At 47.4% G+C, this 26897-nt stretch overlaps 1 protein-coding gene across 6 annotated transcripts in view; it reads right to left on the reverse strand.

Annotated features, from left to right (window-relative positions):
* Nucleotides 1-26897, reverse strand: part of CRIM1 (cysteine rich transmembrane BMP regulator 1) — a 174231-nt gene that overhangs the window by 58438 nt on the left and 88896 nt on the right. For 5 of the 6 annotated variants that reach the window (XM_059660103.1, XM_059660104.1, XM_059660100.1 and 2 more), the window contains 3 exons: nucleotides 12302-12423; nucleotides 2948-3130; nucleotides 406-603 (listed from right to left, as the gene is read on the reverse strand). In XM_059660103.1, coding sequence (XP_059516086.1) covers nucleotides 406-603; nucleotides 2948-3130; nucleotides 12302-12423 — 503 coding nt within the window. The remainder of the gene's footprint in view (nucleotides 1-405; nucleotides 604-2947; nucleotides 3131-12301; nucleotides 12424-26897) is intronic. The other variant, XM_059660105.1, reaches the window with a different exon arrangement.

The following is a 26897-nucleotide window of genomic DNA, read 5'->3' on the forward strand; positions in this document are numbered from 1 at the left end:
GAAACCCTCCCCATGGCTCCAGGTACCTTTTCTAGCCCCAGGACTCCCGGGCTCCGGGAGGCATGACAAGTCGAACATGCAATGCTGGACTCATGGACTGGTTTCCCATTTTATTTCACTGCACTGACCTCTGGATGTTAATTAGACTTCAAGGGAACTGCATGAAAATATATACATGCTTGTAAATTATTCAGCTTAACCTATCTGCAGTGGTAAAATAAAGACCCCATGATTCTCACTGTAAATGTGCAATACTTCTCCAAAATGATAAATTTATCTGCTGCCGGTAACAGCAGGAAGCAGACGTTATGCCCAAGGAAATAAAAAACAAACAAGAACACACTGGCAGAAGCTCATCCAACACGAGACAGACGCCAGGGACTCATTAGAACCGGCAGGATTTACCTTCGCAGACGGGGCAGCACTCCCCAGGCACCTTGACGGGGTTCATGCAGCTCTGCCCGCAGACCGTGGCCACGCAGTGGGGCTCCCCATTGATGCACTGGCAGAACGTGCAGTCGTCTTCCCGCCACCGGTCTCCGTGGGCGAGGATCTGGCCGTTGGCATAGCAGCCGGCGGGATTATTAAAGGGATACACCGGATCTAAATGAAAACAAGAGTTCCCAGTAAAATCGAGGGCATTCTGCATCGTTTCTCTGTCTACCTACAGACGGTTTCCGGGGTTCTACTTATCAGCAGTTCTTTTCCAGCTGTGGCCCACAGAAGCTCAGGGCTGCAGGAGGTGTCTCTTGGGGACAAGCAAAAGCTGCTGTCACACTCAATTCCTGTCCATCCATCCTGCTGCTGCACCCAGGACAGGGGACATATGTCTGGGTGCCGCCATATGTCCTAAAAACCAATGCTTGGTGCCCGGCCAGGCATGGCTCAGTGGTTGAGCATTGAGCTATGAACCAGGAGGTCACAGTTTGACACTCAGTCAGGGCACATGCCCGGGTTGCGGGCTCGATCCCCAGTGTGGGGCATGCAGGAGGCAGCCGATCAATGATTCTCCCTCATCATTGATGTTTCTATCTCTCTCTCCTTCTCCCTTCCTCTCTGAAACCATAAAAATTTATATTAAAACAAATAGACAAAATACCCAACAACATGAAAACTCCCCCTCCCCAAAAGCAAAGTTGCACAACACTAGGCACAGAGCTGGGGGCTGGTAATCAGAAAGCTCAGATCCACTGCAGGCTCTGACCACATCTTCCGAGCTGTCCATTTACACATCTATCGCACCTCAGTTTCACTGCCTGTGAAGCGGTGATGCCCATCTAACTCAGGGCACCACTGCTACTTCCAGGAGGAACGGAGCTCCGTCTCATGGTGGCTGGAGGTCAGCATGGACAACGGCGAGGAGAGGGCGGGCTCTCACTGTGGCCTTGCTCAGAACCAGGCTGGCTGAAGGTCAGCGAGGCCACTGCTTGCGCCTGGCAGGAAATTATAAACCTCGACATAGGTCTCCCGTGAGCTGGCAGCCAAGCAGCGGTCCAGGTTGAAAGAGAAAAATAGCTGAGGCCACTGAAACCATGTTTTCTGAGGTTACTGACCAGGACAGACATGCTGCATACAAAACCTCCACATATCATTACCATGAGAGCAACCAGACACATCACTGCATTTTCTTTTTCAGAATCACAGACAAGCTGGTCTCAACAAGCAAGTGCTGCCGTGCGGGAAGGGAAGTCCACACAGTTGTGAGCATGGTTCTCTGTAGTCTAAAGGAGCGCCCCTACTACCTCTTGGGGGTGCTAGGGAACTCAGTCACGGAGAAGGGTCAAAGTTTGATGTGATTTTTAAAAATCCCAACGGCACCTAAAAAGTGAACCCCCTTTCTCCCATGCTGGCTCAGATCGTGTCTACTAGGGGAAAGGACTTCGCTGCTATGAACCGTTGTTCGGTGTGAGGGATGCAGTTTGCATACTTTACACGTTTTCAGATCTTCAATATGGTGTGCTAAATATCACTCAAACATCGAAAAGGGTTCTAGGAAAGCATGTCACATGGCATGGCATCCTGTCTTCCCATTTCCTGTGTCAGACGAGACTGACATGTCCCACTGCAGACAGAAGGCTGCGGTCCATCGGGGCCAGCAGGCTCGCTGACCTTCCCTACCCAGGGACGGAGGAGTGCGTACAACCAGAGACACAGTCGGGCAGGGCGTGGTGTTTCCGACTTCACTGCCGACTCTGACCAGTGGCTACTTTTCTGAACTTTCGCATCCTAATCCCTAAGAGGCATGGGTTGTAGTCAATGAAGTTCAGAGTTATCATCCTGAAATGTTTATTATTTCTGAACAGCAGCCATGGGAGGGCAGCGCCCGGTGGGGAACATGGAACTATTACTTCTTGGGGGGAGAAGGGAACAGAGCAGGTTCCCGAGAGCCTTCTGCCCAGGGCCACACCTGACACTCGGCTGCCACCGCCATGCCACAATGACCCCGCACTCACCTCCACACAGCCTCAAAGGAGGGGGAGCAGCAGGGTCCTGGTCCCACTTGGCAGGGCGTGGGTGACGGAAAGGACAGGGCGAGTTCCTCTCTGAGCTGGCTGAGACTGTGGGTGACAAGGGCTGCACCCTGCCCTAGCTGAGCCACCCGAGGAGAGCAGGAGTGAAGTCTAGAGCACGGTGAGCAGAGGGTCCCCAGGACTTGCCAAGGAACTGTGGGGACGCAGGGGAGGAGCCACAAGCACTCCTGGGAGATCTCTCGATGCCCCGTGGAGACAGGTGACCTGCCGTCTACCCCCAGGGCACAACTTCCTTTGGGGCAGTATTTCCAGTCTACGTGGCACTGCCAAGTCCTAAAAGACAGAGCACCGTGTCCTGAGCAGGGAACTCCTGCAATAACCCTCTACTTGGGGGTGAGACGGAACTAGGCCAGTTTTGATACCAGAACTCTGAGCCATGAAGACGCGTATGCATCTCTAAGGAGGGCATCCCTCACCTTCGCACACTGGGCAGCACTCTCCTTCGGGCACGTAGTACCTCTCGCAGTTCAGCTCCCCGCACTGGGCAGTGAAGCAGATGGCGACGCCCCCCTGGCATCGGCAGAACCGGCACTTGTCCAAGCGAAACATGTCCCCGTCGTTATACTCCACGTTGTTGAATACGCAGGCTGGCTTTGTTTCTGGAGGGGGTCAAACAAACAGGCAAACTCAGAGTCCCTTCCGAGCAGGGTTCTTTTATGTTTCTCAAACAGCATCTAGAAAAATCTGTCTCTTAGCAGGGGGTTATAACGCCATGAAGATTTGCTAAACTCAATGTAATTTTGTGTAATAGCAATAAAGCAATGTAAAGTAAAACGCACAAAACACATTGTCATCCTCTTTGCCCCGAGGAATAGAAACTCCCCTTAGGGAAATCTACACTAATCCCCTCACCCCCACCCCAAACACACACACACACACACACACACACACACACACACACACACACTTGAAATAAAGGGAACCACGTGACCACGACACTCATATCACCCATCTGTGCATTAAAGGGATCATCACACTTGTTTTGTTCAACCATGCTCTGCCTCAAAAATTTACCTAGGTCTTTTCAGAGGCGATATTCTTCTGCCCCTTCCGTGTTCTTACCTGTGTTCTCTTTTCTCTCTATGAGGCGAAGGAATTTGTAATTTTAATCGTACTTGGCCTTTAACAAAACTCTTTCTATATGCATTACTTTATGCATCCCAGTAACAAAACCTGCTGTTACCCCAAGTTTGGAGGGGAGGAAGTCCTAGGTAATTGGCTGAAGTCACACATTTAGCAAATACAGCTCTTCAACTGAAACCCTGTGGACGCTCCATTGTGTTTCAAGGCTGTGTTCTGCGAAGGACTCTCATGTCCTGCAGGTGGAATTCTCATCATGACAACAACGATTCAAATTGTTTTCTCTGCCCTGAAAAACTCACCCTAAATTCATTCCTTACCTCCAATTCTGGGTGACTTAAAAGAACTCCCACCAGACAAAGATATCACAAGAAAAAGAAAACTACAGATCAGTATTTCTTGTGAATATAGATACAAACATCCACAAAAAATACCAACAGACTGAATCCAGTGACATATAAAAATGATTAAATAGCACGACCAAGTGGGATTTATTCCAAGAATGCAAAGTTGGTTTAATATCCAAAAGGCTATTAATGTAGCCTGGCATGTCAACCGAATAAAGGGCCAAAAAATCCATATAATCAACTCAATGGCACAGAACAATCACTTGACAGTACCATACACCCTTTCATGATAAAAACATTCAATAACTTGGGAATAGAAGAGACCATCCTCAACCTGATAAACAGCATCTATGAAAACTCACAGCTAATGTCATACTTAGTGAAAGACCGAAGACTTTCCCCCTAAGGTCAGGAATAAGACAATGATGTCCACTCTCACCACTACTACTCAGCATTGTATCGGAGGTTCTCACTGAGGCAATTAGGGAAGAAAATAAATAAAAGTATCTAGATTGGAAAGGAAGAAGTAGAACAACGCTAGGTGCAAATGACATGATCTTCCATCTAAAAAAAATAATAATTCTAAGGAATCTCCTAAAACATTATCAAAACTAATTCACAACTTCAACAAAATTCCAGGGTAAAATTGCAACTGCAATAAATTGTATATCTATATACTAGCAATGAACAATCTGGCAATGATTTTAAGAAAACAACCATTCACAATAGCATCAAAAAGAATAAAGTATTCGGTAATAGATTTAATAAATGAAGTGTAAAACTTGTACTCTGAAAACTATAAAACATCGTTTAAAGAAGTGAAAGAAGGCTTAAACAAATGGAGAGACATCCCATGTTCATGAATTGGAAGATACTATTGTTAAAATGATAATATTCCTGAAACTGATCTACATAGTCAATACAATCCCTATCAGAACACACACTAGTTCTTTTGCAGAAAGTAGAAGCCAATCCTAAAATTCATATGACAACGCAAGGGACCCAGAATAGCCAAAACAATATTGAAAAGAACAACAAAGTTAGAGGACTCAGACTTTCTGATTTTAAGACCTACTACAATGCTAGAAGACTCAGGATTTCAACACCTACTACAATGCAATCAAGTTAGCGTGGTACTGGCAAAAAAACAGATTTATAGTTCATTGGAATTAATTACTTACATTTATTGACTTTTGACAAGGGTGCTAAGACAGTTCATTGAGGGAAAGAACTATCTTGTCAACAAATGGTACTGGGACAATGGATATGCACATGGGAAAAAATGAGAATGAACCACTATGAATCACATCGCATAAAAAATTAACTCAAGATGAATCATTAGAGCTATGATCTTCTTGTCACAGCCACAACTATAAAGTTCTTAAAGAAAACAGGAGTAAATCTTTGTGACTTTGGAGTAGGCAATGGTTTATTAGATACGACACCAAAAACACAAGCAACAAAAGAGAAAAAGAGTTAAACTGAATTTCATCAACTTTTGTGCTTCAAAAAACACCATCAAGAAAGTACAAAGGTAACCCACAAATGGGAGAAAATATATGTGAATCATATAAAGGAGTTGCATCCAAAATATATGAAGCACTCTTATAACTCATCAATACAAAAATAATCCAAACTGAAAAACGAGCAAACATTTGTATAGACGCTGTTCCAAGTAAGATACAGAAATGGCCAACAAGCACATGAAAAGATGCTTAATGTCACGTCATTAGGGAATACGAGTCAAAGTCACAGTGAGACACCCCTGCGTATGCTTACTGGCTATAATAAAAAACATACTGATAATGGCAAGTACTGATGAGGACGTGGAAAAATTGGAACTCTCCCACCTGCTGGTGAGCATGTAAAGGGGCAGGTGTTCTGGAAGACAGCGTGGCAGTTCCTCAAAATATTAAATACAGAGTTACCATATAACCCAGCAACTCCACCCCTAGGTGTGTGCCCCGGAGAAATGAAAACATATACCAACATGCAAATGTTCACAGCAGCATTAGTCACAAGAGCAAAAAAAAAAAAAGGGGGGGGGGAGAGCCCACCATCTGATGCACAGATAAACAAAATGCGGTCTATATCCATACCATGCAATATTTCTTGGCCATAGAAAAGAACGCAGTTCTGACACATGCTATGAACACGAATGAACCTTGAAGACATTAAGTGAAAGAAGCCAGTCCATCACAAATGAACTATTGTATAAACTATTTATGTGAAATGCCCGTAAGAGGCACATCTACAGAGCCAGAAATGTGGATTACTAGTTGGCTAGGGCTGGGGGCTTTGGGAGGAAGCAGAGAGGAACTGCTAATGAATTCCCCAGCGTCGGGGGAAATGGGCTGACGGAAGTGTTTTAAAAATTGATTGTGATGATTACATAATTCTGTAAACACATTTAAAAAAAAAACCACAGAATTGTACAACTTCACTTAATGAATTGCATGTTACGTGTTTCAATAAATCTGGATCAACAAAAACCCTCCCAAGCTGAGGAACGTCTCCTGCGCTAACACGCCCTGCTTAATAAGGTGAGAAAAACCGGATTATGATACACACATCTCCCACGGGCTCATCTGTCCAACATCATTTCTTAATACGTCACCTCGAATGCTCGAAACACTCTCACTGCGTTTGGAGTATATTTACATTTGTATGGTACTTAAGGACAATGACTTTCTCATTTATAACAATCCCGTAGAGAAGACAGAACAAGTATGAACAGCTATGTCTGCAACGTGGAAAGTGAAATCTAAAGCGATTAGGTGACTTGCCTAAAGTCACCTAAGTAGTCAGAGCTGAGCTGTGTGTGTATGTTGACACAGGTTGTGAATGTGTTTTACCTCTTCCCCAGTGCTTGCTGGATGTAATATTTCTTTTTTCAGAAGATTAACGATATTCTAAAAGAAATCGTCTCTTGGCTCAGAATTCATCTTTATACATTTAGCCACAAAATCTGGGCTGAGATAGGAAGGAACTAGGCAGCAAGGCCGTAAGTTCCAAAATAGGGGGTGCTTTTACAATGAAATCTGGACGTTGGGGGTGTGGGTGGGGGCCAAGTACCACACTCCCACACAATGCTGAGCATCCCATCAAACGGAAGAAAAACGTTTATCAGCCAATCACTAGTTATTACCTAGTTGCATCCATCAACTGCATTTACCACGTGAAGCCACAAGCCTGGGTGTAAGATTTGAAGTTGGGGGGAGATTCTGGCTAGGGACACAGTGGTACCAGTGAAGCTATTTTTACGGTGAGGTGTGCAGAAGCGTAAGCAGGAGGGTGGGCTGATGTGCAGTCTGGGGCAGTCAGGTTTCACTAGCGAACGCCCAGAAAGCCAGGGAAGTGGGGATTTGGAGGCGTGGATAGTCTCCAAAAACACAGCCTAGAAAACACGGTCAATTCCTTAGGATAAAAAAATAACAAATCACACAGCATAACGACATTCCTGTTTGATGCTGAGAGATGGATAGAGGCTCTTCAGGAAAGTGCATGCCCAAGAGGCTGGCTGTGGTCTCTGAGGAGCAGCAGCCAGTCCCACTTTCACCTGCCGGGGAAGGGTGCGAACTCAGCCAGCGTGGAGACATGGAGATGATCACAGCCTCTACAAGAGGGCAACTTAAATGGCTGCGGAGAAGAAAAAACACTGCGAAGAAGGAATTCGCTATGTCATCTGTACTCTTCAGTGCAGAGATGCATACCAAGCGTCTTTGTAGCGACTTTCCGTGTTCTGTGTCTGCCCAATTAAATGTTGTTTCCCAGTTCCGAGATCCCCTCTTCCCTCTTTAATATATTCCAGAACTCCGGAAGGAGAGCCAGCCTGGTGGTACTGACTGTCAATAACCTGGACTGTCTGCCAAGTCATGCTGATTGGCAGCTGGGGAGAGAGATATAATTTTAATGAAGGGGAGGCTAAAATGCAGCACTTCCTATCAGCAGTGAATAAATCCAAAGGGGTACAGCGCTGCTGCTTCTCTTCAATCTCCCAGCAGAACACGGCTAGTGCCTCGCCTCCGCTCTCCTTGCCTCTGCTCTCAGCTCCCTGGGGGTGAGCCGACCAGGAAGCCAAGTGGGTGGACAGCACAAGCCAAAAGTGGGACCACTGTGTTCACAGAGGAGGAACCTCTGAGCATGTCCCTGGAGGTCAACAGCAAACAAACACTCACAAGGACTGGGTTCATGGATAAACCCCCCCCCCCCCCCCACGGGAGAAGGGAGTTTGTGTGCTGGAGTACGCCAAGCAGATATTCTTCTGGGATAGGGAAAAAGGAGCAATACTTATAAAGGACTGCTAAACACGGTATCACTCTTAAGCAACATTAGCTTGATAAGGTCCCAGGAACAGGCTGGGCACTCAATACATGCATATGAGGTGGACTATGTTCTCTCAAAATGCCATATGCTTTCCATGACTCTGAAGAAGAATGTGTCCCCAGACACATTACTACTGAGCATTACTGCCATACAGACGATGGTTTCTCAGTCGATGTTTTTGCACTAATTTTCTTATTAACAGACTTCAGATCTGAGTTTTCTAGGCCAAAGTTTTGCAGGCGGGTCACGCTGACTGGGTAAGGTGCTCCTGTGATGGCTCTGTTTTACGTGGTCATTTCTGAGGCCGGAAGAGTCAGGGATTCGCTATGACTCTCAAACCAAAATGTTCTGTTTTATTTAGATTGTTGTCGTGCACGGTGGACCACTGGTCATATCTCAGGCACCAAATGGTATTTCACACTGGACCCCTGAGATTTCCAATCCTAATGCCCCCAGGGACGACAGGGGTGGGCCAGGGTGGGACAACTGGTGCCCCGGGACAGAATCAAGAGCACATACCCCTCTGAGGAAGGCGTCACTCGGCCAGGTGAGAGGTGATGAAAGCTTGTGTGTGGGCTGGAGCGGACCCAGAGCCGGTTTTTGAAGGATGTCTGGGGTTGCTCCACCCCGCCTATGAAAACCGTCCTGTAGGTGATGATTTTGATGATTTCTACGTTTACACAAAAGCGGCTCAAGCACACCATCTGCTCCTTTGGTTTCTAAACAACAGGGCACTCGTTCACCAACACCCCGCGAGTCCTGCCTTTGGCCCTCATCAGAGAATAGCATTCACAACCTGTCACTATCTGGCTGGCAACCCTCCCGGCCTTCCGCCAAAACCAAACCAAAACAAACCAAACCGCAAAGGGAGGTGATGTTTACAGAGGATGTTCTGTCCATCTATTCGTCCAGGCGAACGTTTTCGAAGCTTAGGAGTTCTTGACTTCTCTGTGACCATCTTGTCATCTTGTGTTCTCACACACACAAAATAAGGTAAGCGCGTGGGTCATCTGGACGGCAGCTCGGGAACGGAGCACAGCCCTATAACCTCCGTTTCTGCACGTGGGTTTGCTACAGTAAGTCACCCGCCGCCCTCGGAGCTGGGCTTGTCCCTCATCTACTCCTCCGTGCTGGGGAAATCTCCAAATGGAGAGTACATGCCACAGGCATCTAGGTTCCAGCTGTGTGTCCAAATGATCTCCTAGAACTGCTTTCCCTGAGCTGCATTTTCCTAGTTTGCTTTTGTGTTTTATTGAGAAGAGCAGCCACAGGAAACCGGTTTCTGCATTGGTGTTAGAGCCACAGAGCACAACACCGACAGCATCTCCTCCAGTTTCCATGTGAGGAGAGTGTGGCCCTGCCCCGTGGGCCTGACTCCGTCTCCCTTTTCACTGCGGCGGCCGGGAGGTTGGGAGCCTGCCTGATGTTGAACTCCAGCGGCTGGATAGGTGGAGGCTCATGGTCTGCTTACTTGTGGGCCCTTTCTTTTTGCCTTTTACTTTCAACCTTTATGTACTAACCTGTGGTCCCGAATCTCTTTTTTCACTCATATTTTACCACATTATTGTACCTATTCTCACTGTAAAGTTGCCTCAAATCCTTTGTGTATAAACAAGGGTTTACACACACACACACACACACACACACACACACACACACACTAGACTTCTGCTTTTCTAGGTGATGATAACGAATCTCTGATATGCAATATCCTTTGATGGTAAACTTATGACAACAGTAAGAGTTTCCGGGGGCACTAGGTGGCAAATAAACATCCACACACATAGGAGTATGTGTGTTTACGTGTGTATGTTGTGTGTGTGCAAGGCAGGTGTGCGTAATGTGCTTATATATGCCTAAAGAAGTCAAAGACGGATTTTGAGACAGAATGTCCTTAAACAATATTCAGCAGGATGATAAATCTTCACAGTATTATAGTTTCTACTCTCATCTACAAATGAATGATTAATAGAGCAACAGCGACACTGATAGCAGGACAAGAGATGAGACAAAGATCACCCGACAAGCTTATGAAGGAAAGAAAGAGGCGCCCTGGAAACACTGTGACTGTGCTTTGTCGTCTCAACATCGTCTCCTGGCAGATGGCACGGCCTGTTCCTGAACTCAGAGCCCTATAAAAAGTGAGGCTCCACACAGGGCAGGCCCTGGAGATGAGCCCAGGCCCCTGAGCTGGGGGTGTGGTCACTAGCTGTCCGAGTCATATCATATCGGAGCGAGACGTAAGGTCCACATCCGGAGAAGAAAGGCATGAGGCTTGGGTTCCTCCACCCAAGAAGCAAGGAAAGAAGCAAGGCCATCCAGGGGCCACAACAGCAAACTGTGTACCAGAGCTGGTACTCTCAGTGGACAAATGACTTAAGCTTCAAGTGTAGGGCAGACGATGGAGGACCCCCCCAAACGAACCCCTCCGTGGGCTGGCATTAAAACAGCTCCCCTGTAGAGGGAACTAAGACGGTCTGAGTCAGATCACCCACCCAACTAAACCTGGGTGCCCTGCCTGAGGCAGACAATGTGCTCACAGCCCAGATGCGAGGACAGACTGCAAGGACAGACTGCCGGCCTCTGGCAGCTCGGGTTCCAGAGTGAGACGGACCCACACTTGCAGGGTGGTGAGCACATCTGAGATGCTGGGAGCCCAGGGTCAGGGGCTACTATTTCTATCTCAAATGGTATGAGTTAAATATTCACAGAAAAGCACCTACAATCCATCAAACTGCAGTGGCACCAGAGCAAACGAGTCTGCTTGTCCATTTGCTGGTGTTTAGCAGACACTACTCCTGGCTGCATGACTGTATGGCTATGGAAAAGCATCGAGAAGAGAGGGATGGAGGTCTTTAGGTCAGGAAGCTCACCTCACCTTCTCTACTCCCTGCAATGTCCAGGACAGTGTCTGTGGATGTGACTAGGAGGTGGGAATACAAAATAATAAGACTGCTTGCTCTTGAGGGACAATTCCAAGTGCTTCAAATGTAAAACCTCCATTTACGGTCATTCAATCCATTTTACAGATGTGGAAACTGAGGTCATTTGTTCTCTCTTAACCACAAAGCCATCTTGCAAGCATTTCTTCAAAGCAAAACAAAACAACATGTGACCACTGGGCTAAAACACTACAGGGCGCAAGGGAGCAGGACTCGGGAGGAGGGCGGACAATCCTCTGAGCTGATTTCTTATGGGCAAGCGTTGGTATGTTTCAGTATGTGCAATTTTGTTGCATGTGTCCCAGTCCATCTTCATTTTCCTTGTTGAGTCTAGGTACTGATGAAGCAATGCGCTACGATTATTGACGTGTCAGTTGAGTTTCACTCTGTGTTTCTTCTGAAAATCCTGACGGAGGGGCCTGGGTTAGGTTCCCCTTTTCTCCAGCATCTAAATTCAATGAAGGCCCTGTCCCCAAACACCGAACCCTCTCAACGCAAGGTGAAAGGGAGAGGTGGATTCTATTTGAAGGAATCCTGTGACTGGAGAATCCTATTTCTGGGCCACAGGACGCGAACTGAAAGCAGGCCAATGCCAGTGACCAAGCCCCGGTCAGAGATGTCCTCTCTAAGCAGAAAAATGTGAGCCTGGGAGAACAATGTCTCTTCTGTTTCAACCTGCGGCAGCTCCCCTGGGGTGTCAGTTCCATCCACTGCCTCCTGGCAGCCATGTGATGAGGGGAGGATGACAGGAGCAATATGATCACAGGTTCTGTGATCATCTTCTTCTTTTTTTTTAAATCCTAAAATCGCCATGCTCCTGAAACTGCAGAATGTGACAGCTCCGTGCAATGTGCTATTACATTTCCAAAATTCTCTTTCTGATGGGTGGGATGATGATTCCCTAACGTCCCTTACCGCTCGCTGGGACCAAGCCTGCTTTGGGAGGGAGTGTCTGTCATCGAGTCCCTGTGTACATCCCCTGCCATATATATAAAAGGCAGAACCGGCTGGATGGAACCCTCCCTCCTCCTCCAGCACCAATGTCCACGCTCCGAGAACAAGAGACCCCACGTACCATTAACACATTCAAAGACATCACAGCACTTTCCAGGAGTCCCATCGCCACGGGAGACTATGCGGGGAACGGATCCCACCTCACACACGGGGAAACCACATAAGCCAGAGAGACACTCGCATCTGAAACCAAAGAAAAGGGAAGGAAAACCCCATGAATAAACAACAACACAGAAGTCGGGAGACCACAAAGTGGCTGCGGCCAGGGAACTCCACGGGACGACCCTGCTCCTGTGTATCCGGTGTCACTGGGGAGGGGGGAGGCAGGAGGGGCGCCAACATAATTTGCATTCCAGAGAACTAAGGCTCAGCTACATAACATAGACCCAGATTTTAAATGTTTACCATTTAGACAGAAATATTCCTAAATAAATGCATGACTTCATTTCTTCTTTAACTAGACCAGCATTGAGCACATCATCTTGCTGAGGACTCAGGGCCATTGTTATGGGCATGCATTGTGTTACCCCAGAAATCACCGAGGCCCTCCGTCACCGCAGAGCTGGGCTCCCCAGTGCCACGCTGCTGCTCTGTTGCTCACCTGTAGGTATTGTCCAGAGATTTTTCTGGCCCTCCTTTCAACTATTAAGTTATTGGCTTTCCAGTCTTTTTTCTTCTTCTGTGTGTCTAGTAGCACACTCTCCACACTAGTTAATTTGTAATTGTGTCTAACAGAGGAAGCAGACCCTCACGGGAGGCTCAAAAGCTCTTTGTATATGAAGGGCCTGAGCTTCTGTAAGTGGGCTTTGCGACGCTATTTGGAAGAGGACAGTCTTAATCTGGGGTCTTCTGTGCTGTGTGTGCCTTTCTCACTACTTGCACGAATGAGGCGCTCGAGGGCCTGAAGCTAGCTCTGCGGGCTCGCACCCACAACTTCAACGCTTGCTGTGAGACTGGCCTACACACAGGAAAACAGCAGCAGGTAAAAATCAGAGGAGAAAGCCCTGTGGTCCACCGCCTGCTGGTCTGAGAGAATGAAACAGGAGGCAGGAAGGAGAAGCGCACAGTAGCAGGGTGTCAGGATGCGAATGTGATACAGGGGAGGAGCAGGGAGCCCGGCCCTGGGATCTCCGGGGGCGGAAGTGTGGTCAGAGGGTGGAGAGAATGATGAAGGGGGTTCCCAGGTAGACGGAAGTGAAAGGAAGATCTCCTCAGAGAAGACACCTTCCAGGAAGTGTGTGGGTGTTTACGTACGTGGGGGCGAGAGGAGAGGGTAAGGCTGCCAGCAGGGAGGGACTATGGGCGCATTCATGAACTCTGGTTGACCCCCTTCTTAGGTAAGTGACTACTTTGCTCATCTATCGTTCTTCGGATCTCTAGTAAATTAAAATATTCCTGGAGTCCGCGAGAACCTCAGTATCAGGTCCAGAGGTTTAACTGCCTTTCTAGTGAACTGCAGAACTAAAAGGAAACAAATGGGAGTTAAAATCCGCACCGAAGACCATGAAAGCCACTGGGAAGGTGTGGAAGACCTGGCCGGCCTCTCAGGCTCCTTCCGTGGGGGTGACGGCTACATTGGATTTCTGGGAGAAGCGGGTGTTAGACAATTAAGGTTTTGCTCAATGGTATTTCTGCTTATGGTTTACAATCAACGTCTGCCTGTTTTCTGTGAGTGGAGCTGGGAGCTCTCGAAGTATAATCTGTCTTCCTACAGGACAATCACCTACAGGACCCAGTCGATACGAACTGGGCTTTTAGTCCCCAGTAGGGTTATCCTTTCGTCTTTCATTTTTACACGCCCAGCCCCTGCAGCATTAAGCACATAACCATAGCACTGCGACAGTCCAGTAGCAATAAACTGTTTACATTAAAATGATGACATAACTTGTAATCATTGGGAGGCCCCACCCAGATCCCACTATCTGGATGTGATTACAATGAAAGATTCCTGCAAGGACAGCTGGGATTCTCATTCTCGCCTAATCATTCTAATTTAAACTCCAAAGAGCATACAAGCAACCAAAAAAATGTGTCTTCACCTGTTGTCCTTCAACCCTTCAGTGACCTTCCTACTGAACAGTATGTGCCCTTATGTGCCTGGCTCTCTGCTAGGCTGTCGGAAATCGCACCAACCTGAGAACCATGACTAAGTGGCTCTGCGTCTTCTCTTTGCCCTTTAACATCTGATCCAGGTCCCAACATTCAAGTATCTCTTGTTTTCCTAGAGACTCGCCTCGGTTGTCTGGGTGTCGCTAGCATGTTTCAGAAGACCTGACGCTGTACAAAACTGCCCGCGAAGCCACTGAGAAAAGGGAAACCCTTTTGCTGAAGTTTCGCTTCTAAGCCAGGGTGGCTGCATGTGAAAGGTCCAAGGGCTCCATGTCCTGGCTTCTGCTTGCTGGCCTCCTCTCGGCACCTTCCTTCCCCTTCTCTGCATCTCCCTTGGCAAACTCTCCCTACCTGTTGCCTTCTTTAGACTTTTCACAGCTTCCCCCGAACTTGAGACTTTGCAGATGTTAACGATTATTAGCCCCTTAATATAGAAAAAAAATTCTTGAGAAAAGGTGAAAGTCTGGGCTTGTGGCAGATAACTATCAAGCAACTAGCTCCGGGGTTGAAACGTTATGGAACAGCCAGTTTTTTGCAGGTTGAAAAATAGCTGAATAGCAATTTCACATAGTTCAGCAGAACGCAGCGGCCATGAGTTACCTTATGTCTACGCTCACTCTGTCAGATAACAAATGGGGGACGTCACCAGAACCCTTATCTGCCAAGGAAATTTATTATGTCTACAAATTAGGGGAGTCCAATGTATTCTTTAAAAGGCTTTAATAAAATTATCCCAGAGTCTCTGGTTTACCGGCACGGGAGGTAGGCAGCTTCCCTTTTCCTGATGAGGCTAGGGAGGCACAGACCACCCAGTGACCTCAAAGTGAAGAAGACCTCCTGTCCTGTTTTTCCACGAAAAGAGACTAGATTTTTTTCCAGTAAGTCGTGAAAAGGAAACGCTGAATTACAGAACTGAAGCATGCAAACTATACCTTGTCCTCACCACCTTTTTTCTTCAGTTTTATTCTGTTTTTTCTTTGCACCACCCTCCCCTCCTCCACCCAATCTTCCTCCTACCTTTTATCCCAATGCTTGAATAAAGAGCAAGCAAGAGGATGGAGAAAACCTGGATTAGTGGGAGGGACAGCAGACTAACTCGAGGAAGAGGCACTTATTAAATTGATGTCACCCCTCATCCTTCACGTTTGAAACCCTCCCTCCCTCAATGTCTAGGCTCTAACTTGGTCCCCACTCACCCAAATCTCTCCTTTCCCCAAACTATGCCATATCCATCCTACGGCTCAGCGCGCCTGTACTTTGTAGTCTAAAATCTTCAATTACTCCTCACTTGATTGGTCAACTTCTCAGCTTTGCATTCAATACCCTCAGGCCCACATACCGTTTTCCCCAATCTCTCTCTCTCCTGGTATATGTCTTCATTTTCCTTATGCTACAGCCACACTTGTATTCTCCAAACCAGCCCAGGCTGCACTGCCTACCCAGTCCACCACCACCACCCCCTTCTCTCCAGCTGTCTGTCTAGAGCCCATCTGTCTTTCTAGGCCAGCCTCAAAGAACTCCATACTTTTTCGAGGCCCTCCTCCCACTGTCTTGTGGTGACTCACATAATTCGTCTTCCCACAAGCTCTCTTTGGAGCTACCATGTAGATTCGTTAAAGAAATACTTTTTAATGATGAAACAGAACAGGAGATGAGTAAAAGGGGGACAATATTAACTAAATGAAAGAAAGTGAGAAGGAAAGCAGTGAGATTTCTATATTGTAAAAAAAAATAAAAGGACACCAGCATGATACCTTGAAGCAGAAGTGCTGAGAGCTCAAACAAATTATAAATAAATAAATAAAAATTTAAATAACAGCTTTGAGATGAAACTCACATAGCATAAAATTCACCCCTTTTAAAAGTATGTAATTCGGTGGATTATGTTCACCGGGTTGGGCAACTATCATCGCTACCTAATTTCAGACCATTTCCATCACCCGAGAAGAAACCCTGGACTCTCCACTCAGCCTCACCAGCCCCTGGCACCTACTGATCTATGTTCTGTCTCTATGGGTTGGCCTATTCTGGGCAGTTCCTATAAATAGACTCATACAATAGATGCGCTGAAGCCTTTTAAACAAGAAGGAACCTGTATCTGCAATCTGCCAGAAAAATCAAGCCTCTAACATTAACCTCAGTATTAAGATAATGACCAATCAAGGTAGCATATCAATGTTTGCATAATGTAATCACAGCTGCAGCCAGGTGGATTGGTTAAGCTGTCTTTTTCCTCCCTCAAACAGGTCACGGATTCAGCTCACTGGGCATCCAAGTGCCCAAGAACAATGATGAGCAGCATTCAGACATCATCTTGGCCCCTAGAGGGCACTCCCTTCCTTAGGAGGCTCTGAGAGGCAGTGCACACTTATGCTTCATGTTGGTTGCTCCCTGGTCTGCACAGAGTCCCAGGCAGGCCAGAGGCCAGGGTCCTGGCACAGCTTACAAGGGGCTTCTAAGTCCAGCCTCTCCTTATCTCTCAGCTTCGGATTCCACTGGTTCCTTCTTATGCCCTGCAGCTGAACAACAATGGCAACATGCCATTCACTCCATCTACCCTCCCCTGCCCCGTATCATCCTGTGCCACAGCTCAGATGTCCACACGCCTAAAATCCCCGCTTCTTCTTCGCCTCTGGTGAATTCCACACAACTTAAGACCCCCTACTCTACAAGGCCATCTCTGATCAAGGAGCAGCCAGGCTTAACTTTCCCTCCTCTGACCTTCAGAAGTACCCAGGGGTAATGAACTCTTGGAGTGTGCCTGCTCATCCGACAAAATCAAAGTCCTACTTTTTCTCCTGTGAATTCCCTTAGCGCCGGGGACAAGTCTTTGTCATGTAAAGGAAAACATCGAATGATCCAGGCAGCCAAACAATAATCTGGAATGAATATTTTTTCATGGCTAATAAGTCAGAGATTAGAGCATACATTGGTTTTACAGTTTTTATCAGTTTTAGATGGCAAGCTGATAAGTACAACATCAGTGTGTGGAGGGAAAGACTATGGAATTGGTCAGGAATGCGGACAGCAGAGTGCTAAACACAAAGACCGTTCTTCTCCAAGTAGGGGCCGGGGCTCCAGAATCTGCCTGTGGAACAAGCTCTCCAGGGGATCCCACTGGATTCTAGGACCAACTTTCTGAGAACTGACTCCTGCCGGTGCAGGCTCTCGGTCACCATAGCTGAATTTTCACTTTCCCCTGGGAAAAGCCAAGGTCAACTAGTTTGAACATCTTAATGAGAATGAGGATTTGGAGCATTTGCTCTCGATCATTTACAATAAAGGCTCCTTCCTGTGAGTCAGGCGCAGTAAAGAAAAGAACAACTTAATTTACTATCCAACACAATCACCCCACCACAGAACAGGGGTAGTCCTAGCAAGCCACTTAAACTCTGGGATGCTCCGTGTTCTCAGCCATAAAACAGATGGTTGGACCACAATAAGCTTTCTTCTAACTATAAAATTCCACGGTTCTCTTATTGCCAACCTCATTCCCATCACTACCACGGTCCGATTCTGGCCCATCCATGCCTACTTACTGCCTGCACCCCGTCCCTGGAGCAGACCACAGCCTCATGCCCCATGCTGGTCTCTTCCTGGCAGCAAGAACCTCAGCCTTCACACCCAGCTCAGGACGGGCCTTCTCTTTGAAGCTTTCTTGGTCTTTTCTTTTCTTTTTTGGGGTGGGGGGGTGGGGCGGGCGGGAAAGTATACTTACACACTTAGACATCCACTGTTCTTTCTCCTTTCCTATGAAAGAAGACCGAGCTATGCAGGAGAAGCAGCAATATGCCCCACATACTGTCTCGGATCGCTAGGCTGTCTTACCTAACCAAGTTAGGGCTTCATTACTAAGTAGAAGAATCAACAGTTTGTTTTGCCAGAAGGACGAGAGAAACCGTGGAGGATACGAAACTACAGGGAACTGCCAGAAGGGGCTGTGGGGCAGAGGAGTCCTCTTTGCTACTCCTGTGCCATTCAGCAAAGCACAGGGGCGCCCTGGAATGTGCCCTCGTGGGGGGCGCCATGCAGAGCTGATAGTAAAATGTTACGCTAACATCCCCTACAGTTAACTCCTTGGGTAAAGGAGGAAATCTGGAAGCAGCAAACCATCAGACTCCTCATGTTCCCCAAGCACATCCAAATCCCTGCCCATATCTGGAGAAAAAAATGACCCTGTGAGGGCCTCTGTAAACGATGCCTCCCAACATCGGCTTCATCCCATGTCTGAACTGAGTGCCTGAGCCCTTCAGAAGGGAGAACCAGTGCCCATAAATCAAAACCACTCTTCATATGTGGGAGGTTAGGTCTCCTTCTCGTCAGGAAACAAGGATAAACACAGAATTAAAAGGGCAAAGTACTTGTACTACTAGGATTCCACATGGTGTATTAATGAAATAACTATCAGGAACGGAAAGTACACTGACACATAGAACATTCCTATTCTGTAAGAAGTAGCTCCAACTTTACTTAAATCTGATGTACTCTCTCTCTCTCTCTACTAATTACATTTATTAACTCTTTCAGGAATGTATACGTTTTAAAAAAGAGGCTGCAAAGAAAACATCCCAAAAGAATGGGTTTCCCGCCCGAGGGTCCAACTACCAGAAGAAAAACTGTATTCCTCCCCACGGAGCTTTCTTCGGGTTATACTTTTTCTCATGTCTCCCCAGGAGAGATTTACTACTAAGTCACAAACCTTCTCCCCGCTTTGCTCAAGCTAATTCCTAGATGATCTCTCATTTCGCCCACTCAGAAATGGTGCGTTCTTCACTTTCCTTTCAGTCAACAGCAAAACCTCTCTGCATTTTTGGGTGTTGTTATATTTTTTTCCTGGGAAGCAGGGGAGGGGGGTGCAATTGGAGGATGTGCTCCACTACAGGGGAGGTATAAATTGAGGCTATTAAAGGGTGTCCCAAAATTCATGCAAGAAGTAGTTTTGATAGAAAACACAGGTTTATAATGAAAAATTTTTAATTTTTTATTGATTCATAAAGTATACAGTATAGGGTTATGTATGGAATAGCATATCGGGTAAATGGCCTCCACGGCTTTGCTGGCACATACGCACTCTTTTGTTGAAATTTTCCATGACCGTTTTGCATAAATGTGGCTGAATTTCGATGAGGCTCATTTTCATCTTGATGGCTTGGTTAATCGACAAAATTGTCGCATTTGGGGTTCAGAAAATCCACGAATGATTGTTGAAGAACAAATGCAGCCACAACGTGTCACTGTTTGGTGCGGATTCTGGGCTGGAGGCATCATCGGACCATTCTTCTTCGAAAATGCGGCTGCTCAGGCAATTAACAGTTAATGGTGCTCCCTATTGCGACATGATAATCCTTTTACCCGATATGCTATTCCATACATAACCCTATACTGTATACTTTATGAATCAATAAAAAATTTACAATTTTTCATTATAAACCTGTGTTTTCTATCAAAATTACTTCTTGCGTGAATTTTGGGACACCCTTTAGGTAAAGTGTTCCTTTGTGTTTCCTGGCATTAGTAATAATAATAACGCTCTCCTCTTCCTCGCTGTGTCAAGGAGTCGGTGATTACGGCTCCCCGCTCCAGGCTAGGATGTGGCGCAGGAAACTTACGCTAAGTTAAAAGCAAAAGTGGCATAAACTGTGGGAAAATGGAAGTGGTAGAAATTGTAGGAAAATGGAAGTTGCAAGCCCACATGGTTCCTGTAGGGTTTACAAAATTATCTTCTAGAACCACGCCCCATGGTAGTGGGTGTGGCTACGAGAAAGCGATGACATGCTGCACACACGCCTGGATGCGACTGGCTGGGGAAGAGAGCTGGGGACGTTCCCAAGGACTCAATCCTGGTGGCAGGAAAACCAGAGGCACAGAAACACGGCTGAGAGGACCCCCAGGGCCCCGTGGAAAGGAACACGGGACACCTGGGACCCGGCAGGCTTCCTGAACCCCGGCAGGCTTCCTGAACCCCACTCCATTCAGCCAACAACCTGTTCACGATCCAGTCCCAGCAATGAGCTCTCAGCCTTTCCTTCCTTAGGCTGTGGTGGGCCAGGTGGCCTCGGAGGGTGGAGAGGGGGCAGGGGAGAGACGCAGGAAAACCAGTCAGAAAAAGGAGGGACACAGTGTGCCCCGGGAAGGAGGAGGAGCGGGTTTGGATGTGGAGAGTAAGTTTTAATAGAGGAACATAAGGCATTCTCTGTTCGGAGCCAGGATTGCCGACTGCACGAGAAATGAGAAATGCATGCTTTGGGATGTGGGGTTCGCTAGCTTGTGAGCACCCAGTTGCTGAGTGCGGACATGCAGGAGGGCACTAAGCTGCATGGCGGCCGGGGGCACACAGGCCCTGCCTTCCCTTCAGGGAGGCGTTGAACACACAATCACAGACAGGGGAACAGTGGGATGTGGACTATCCCACCCCCTTCCCGGGGCCGGTGAAGACCACCACCATGACGTCAGGACAACGCGTCTATTTGGAAACCTGAGCGAAGCGCTGCTGCCTGGGCTGCTAAGGCTCCTCCAGAGCCTGCTGGGCCGAGCAGGGCGGAAGAGCTGCTTTAAGCCCGTGTCCACTTGGGTGCGCGGGGCTGTCAAGCCCCAGGCCTCTCATCCCGGTCATCAGTGCAGAGTGAGGACGCTCTGGCCTCCGGTCCCCGAGGGAAGGTGTATCCCCAGAGTCCTGCTCTGCTCCCGGGACTCGCCCTTCCACGCCGCCCCCCCGCCCCCCCCCCCCCCCACCGCCTTCCCCACCTTTCCTGTGGGGACCACCTCTCAACACCTGAACACCACCACACAGGGCACCGCTCAGCCCTCTCCTACTCATCATCTTGTTCACCTGAAAACGCTGTTTCCTTGCAGCGCCTCCAGGGAGACTGCAAACTGCCCCCCTCCCCCTTACTTGTTCACCTGGGCAGACGGGAGGTGGGCATTCTCCAGGCTGGCCTCTGGCCAGCAGTCCCACGTGGTTGCTCTCCTCTCAGCCAAGCCCTCTCTCGGAGGTGTTGTCTCCTACCCATTGCCTATGGGGGGGAGGGGGGAGAGTCCAGAGATAGCACTCTCACATCAGCCTTAGACTTGAGCTCTGGCCACTTAGGAGCCATATGGCCTCGGGCAAGTCACATCCTCTCCCTAAGCCTCAACTGTACCATATGTAAAAGCCAAGACCATGAAAATATGTCATAGGACTGCTATGTAGATGAAATAAATGGATACGTGCAAAGCACCTCGGACACAGAAGCACTCAACGCCTGCTAGCTATTTCATGTAATTATAAGCTGGACGGCTTCATGTCTATGTGGGAAAGGCATTTTCATCACCCTGACCTCACCCGGTTTTTGGAATCCAGCGACTCTGGCTCCCGCTCCCCTTCAGCCGCTCACTCCGATGGCCACACGCTCTGAACTCTCTCAAGCGGAACATCCTGCTCGCTGATCACACGGCTCACCCAGTTCTCTCATCCGTGTGCCCCCCGCACTGACTCATCACCCTCACGGCACCGGCACCTCTCCTCCCCAGATCCTTCCCTCTCTCCTCAGCCTGGGCCTGTCCGGAGTGTACCTCCTTAATGAGACAGCCCAACCCCCTGGGGCTTACCTGAACCACCGTCCTCAGGATGCCTTTAACCGTCCTGCCCCTTTAATCTGCGTTTGCATCTGGTCCCTTGACCCCCAACCCCAAGTTAGTTCAGCCCGGAGACGGCAAACCTGAAGTCTGCAGGAGCTGGGCAGGAGTCCTGGAGCGCAGGGCTACTCCGGACGACTCAAGAGGGTCCCTGTCCGAGGGGGCATCACTACTCCTTCCACACAGAAACTAGACGGGCGGTGTTACCTTCCAAACGCTCCAGAGAAGCCAGATTTCCACGCGAAGCCTCCCAGTTTTTCAGTGTTGATGAGTAATCTAAAGATGCCCCCCCCCAAATAAATAGGCAAAAGGAAAACATGTTGGGGGCGGGGGCGCAAACAAATTCAGTCCCAAGGCTGCCAATTGCAAACTGCGACTCAAACCAATGACCTCCTCCTCTGTGCTGCCGAGGGCTGCTGGGGAGAAGCACACACCCAGCAGTAGCTGTCCTACGTCCCCAACACTGAAGTTCCTCACATCAATGGCAAACCTCCACTCACCCCCAAGGACCACGTCTCCAGGACGCTTTTTCTGACCAGAGGCCAAAGATAAACAGCTGATGCTGTGTGGCCCCGTGCACAGCAGTGTGAGGGGCACAGACTGCGAAGTGTCCATCAAGTGGGGAGGCGTGCGGGCGGAGAGGAGGACATTCCGGGAAGAGGGGAAAACCTACTCAAATGTACAGAAACAAGCAAGACTGCAGTGTGTCTAGATGGGAGCAAACAGTTCAGCCCACCAGGAGCATATTATGTTGGGAAGGGGACTGGGGGACCTTGTAGAGGGGCTTGCAGGGGACGTGGCTAGAGAGGTTGGCCAGGGATGGCTACTAAGGGAGCCTGCGTATCACACCGAGAAGCATCTTTAATGGAAAACATCTTAAACAAGGGATGCAGTCTTGCAAAGAGGAGGTCATCTGAGGAGAAAACAATTGTCATGAATTTTATTCTTCTTGAATCATAAAGATAGGTGGGATTAGAATGTCTTAAGTCGCAAAACATATTAAAAGTTTAAAAAGCAATGACGCCAATAGCCTAGAATGCCCTTTCCTCTTTCTCCATCTGCCGAACTCTGACTCATGCTTAAAGATTCAGTTCAAAAGTCAAAACTGACAGTTTTCCGAATGGGAATTAATCTCTCTCTGCTCTGTGAGCTTACTTTTCCTTTTTGCACACTTCTACTTCTCAAGCATGTAGCAATTTAAATACTAGCGATTTATACATGTTCCCCTTCCCTTTAGACTGCAAGCTCCTTCACACTGGTGACGATATCTTAGTCCCAACAGGTAGTACAATGCCTGGCACAAGATAAACACTCAAAAATGTGTTCCCTGAACACACCAAAACCACTGATGGTAGGACTTGCCACAGATGAACTGTCCATAAATGTAATTAAAAGCATATATTATTTACCTGTGTTAGGCACTATATAAGGTGCATCCTTACCATCAAAAACTACACAATCTAATGCAGGGGTCCTCAAACTACGGCCCACGGGCCACATGCAAATACAAATATTGTATTTGTTCCCGTTTTGTTTTTTTACTTCAAAATAAGATATGTGCAGTGTGCATAGGAATTTGTTCATAGTTTGTTTGTTTTTTTAAACTATAGTCCGGCCCTCCAACGGTCTGAGGGACAGTGAACTGGCCCTCTGTTTAAAAAGTTTGAGGACCCCTGATCTAATGTCTTAGGAAGTATCAAAAGATTCTTCAAGAAACCCTGGTCTCGCTATGGAAATCAAAGCACTTGATCACGTCATCACAAGAGCCATGAGATACAACTTCCTTCCTTTCCAAACAAGAGAGCATCTAAAAGGCAGCCGTCTGTATGCTACACTGGACTGACGGAGCATGAAGTCCAAGAGAACTAGCTGCCTCGACCTCCAGGGTCCCGGTTAAGTGGTTACATATCTACTGGGCGAACAGAACCCCAAGCCCTCTGCAAACTGTGTCTACACAGCAAGGAGGAGCCCAGTCACTCCCACCCAACGTAAAGGTGCAAATGAAGCGTGGAACACATGCTGTGGAATTTGGGGGTGCGGTTGGCATTTCCAGAAGAAGGAGGATTTTAACATTTTTGGTTTGCTTATTTGTGATGTAAAAACAACTTCCCAATACACTTTTGCAGAGCTGTGTGGCACCGTGGTTCTGGTGGCCTGCGCCATGAGGATGATAACATCAATGGGGCTGGGCAGGGTTCGCACAGTCCATGCGGTGGAGTCTGCTTTCCAAGTTTCCCGCAAGTGTAATGGATTTCACAGTGGAGTCTTTCAGTGACAGTCAGAGGGCATGTATTTAGGCTCTGGTGACGGCCAGGCCCATTCAGACCAAACTGTAAGCCAATGAAGCCAGAGGGAGAGCCTTGAGCTTTGCTTCAGGACTGAAATCCGTATAAAAGAAAACTGTACACTATACACTGGTCAACCTCACGGTGAAACACAGGCCTAAGGCGCGTGGGAAGGAAGCGCAGGGCTTCCACATATGAAGCAAATTACTGACAGATTAACGTCTCTGCACGGGGGACAGTTCATCTCCAGCGGGCAAGGGCTCTACTTCTAGGAAAGCATAGCTTCCTCCATCTGGGGACACGTCCAATAACAACATGGAATTCCTACAACTATTTTGTTTTAAAAACATCGGAGTTTAATATAGACTCTGGCTTTTTTAGTTATGAGATGACTTGCTCTTTTGGGCCAAAAATTACTGTGACAGAGGGCAACAGAATAGATGTGCTTTTCTTAGTTGAGAAAGAAGGGCTTCGAATACATTTCCAAACTTTCCCCCCCGCATGTATTTAAAAACTGAGAGAACGCTACCATGATAGCATGTCAGGAGTCAGAGAAATGGTTTAGATCTGTGCTATGCTAATGCATATTTTACATATTGTATACTTTTACGTTTCCCCTTAAAAGCAGCTGGATGAATTATCCAAATGAAAGGAAACCACCAAAAAAGTGAAGTGAATGAGACAAATTTGCCTACCAACAGACTGATCTTTAAACACAGGAAACAAAAACTATTATTAGTGCCATCTTCTTTGAGACAAAGTCCTGGGAATAGATGAACACGATAATCAATTATAAGGTTTGATAATGTCCTTGTGAAAATGCATCTCTAGGGCCAATTTCCACTGGCTATTTAAGTAGGTATTATACAAGCAATTCAATCACCTAACACGATATTAAAAGCATATGGGCCTACAGTACATATTACCTAGTGATCTAAAGAGCTTAATACCATCTCAAAGAACTAGCGTGTGCTCCCAGTGCTATGATTAAAAAAAAAAAAATCTGTCAATTCCAAGCCACCCTCCGGATCAGGCTCTGACATACGTGCCTGGTTGGGCTAATGTGCCCGTGTTCCCGACCCTGTGTAATCCTCAACCCCGTCCCCCCAACACCCTGTAGAGACTTAAACAGCAGAATGATGGGCCGAGGCTCTGGAGATAAGAGCCGACTGAGCAGCTCTGGGAAGCTCAACCACCCAAGTGGAAGTAGGTTAGCAAACAAAGTGAAAGCGCTCTTGACACTGTCCCTCCACCACTATTACTCAGAAGCAATGGATGACTCAGACATCACTGGAGCCGAGGAATAAGAAAATCCACCGAGTTCTCAGTAAGATGGGAACTGTGTCATTCTAAGATTTAAAAATACAGGCAAATAGGGAGGGATATGAAAAATTATCACTAGTTATTCCCTGTGTGCTTTTTTTTTTAGGTCCTTGGTTTCTTAGTTTGGACGTAGAACTGGCATTATTACTTTATGGCTTTTTCTTAAATTCAGGTTTTCTTATTTGGTACAAAGCCATCCATTAATTTTCTTGAGGGCAGACTACTCAGTTGGTGTGTGTTCTCTTATCACTTTCCAAAGGCCTGAAGCTGTTTGGAGCTGGCCGAGGTGATATCTGTTAAGCTGTCGAGTTCCTTCCAGCCTGGGCTGTCTTATTCGTCGCTGTTCCCCACACCAAGCCCCGTGTTCTCTGTCTTCCATGAGGTCCCCCCTGAGCACTTTCCAATCTGCACCCTGTTTTCACTCACTGTAGCTTTGAGGTTAGAGTCATTCCGATTCAACTCAAGCGCTTCTGAAGGGAAGAGACGATCTGCCAAAGATTCCATTCCGCTGGCTTCATCCGGTATGAGTCAACTTCAGGCTGTGAATTCTGGAAGCTTCTTTCCGAAATATCTGTATCCTTCACAAGAAGCAGTGTGCTAGCAATCTGCTAAGATTCCGTCATCAAAACACGGTATCGCACCAAGAAGCCAGGACCGAGGAATGGGAACGAAGCATCCTCGAGCTTCCACGTGAAGTAGCAGTATGAACTTGTGCATGTTACGGAGAAGGCGAGTTCCTCCCTGCTGCTCTGGTTGTGGCCTGTATACCTGACATATCCCAGCTACAAGGGGGTTGGCATCCTTCCTTTTCTCTTACTTCACTTCCTGGACCTACAGAGTTTGGAACTATTATGAAAAACGACAGGGTGCGAGTTGGAAATTGTCTTCTAAGGTGAATGTCTTGTAAGAGAGAAACAAAACTGAGGCTTAAACAAAAACATGGAACTTAATCCAGCAGGTTGCTTTTTGTTTTAAGAGAAAAAGGAGGTGGTGGTCCAATCAAAGTTAGGAACAAAGAATCTAAAACTTCTCCCCGAAGGCAATGCTCTGTGTGCCTATGCGTTTGTGTGTAAGTTAGTGTGAAATACAGAACACTCCAGTAAGAATGTGGAAGAGCTAAATCAACAGGAGTCACAGGGAAGAGAAACAAAGACAGAACCTCAGGGAAAGTACAGCTGGTAGGAACCACATTCTACTGGAAAGCAGTTTCTAAGAGTAAAGCCTTATACCATGAATTCAGCCTTTGGTCAGATGGCCTCTGCATCTGCTCTATAAGGAACTATCTATTCATAGGTATATTTAAAAAACATAACAGGCAATCTACTT

This window comes from Myotis daubentonii, chromosome 12 (genome assembly GCF_963259705.1).
Source record: "Myotis daubentonii chromosome 12, mMyoDau2.1, whole genome shotgun sequence".
Taxonomy (NCBI): Eukaryota; Metazoa; Chordata; class Mammalia; order Chiroptera; family Vespertilionidae; genus Myotis; species Myotis daubentonii.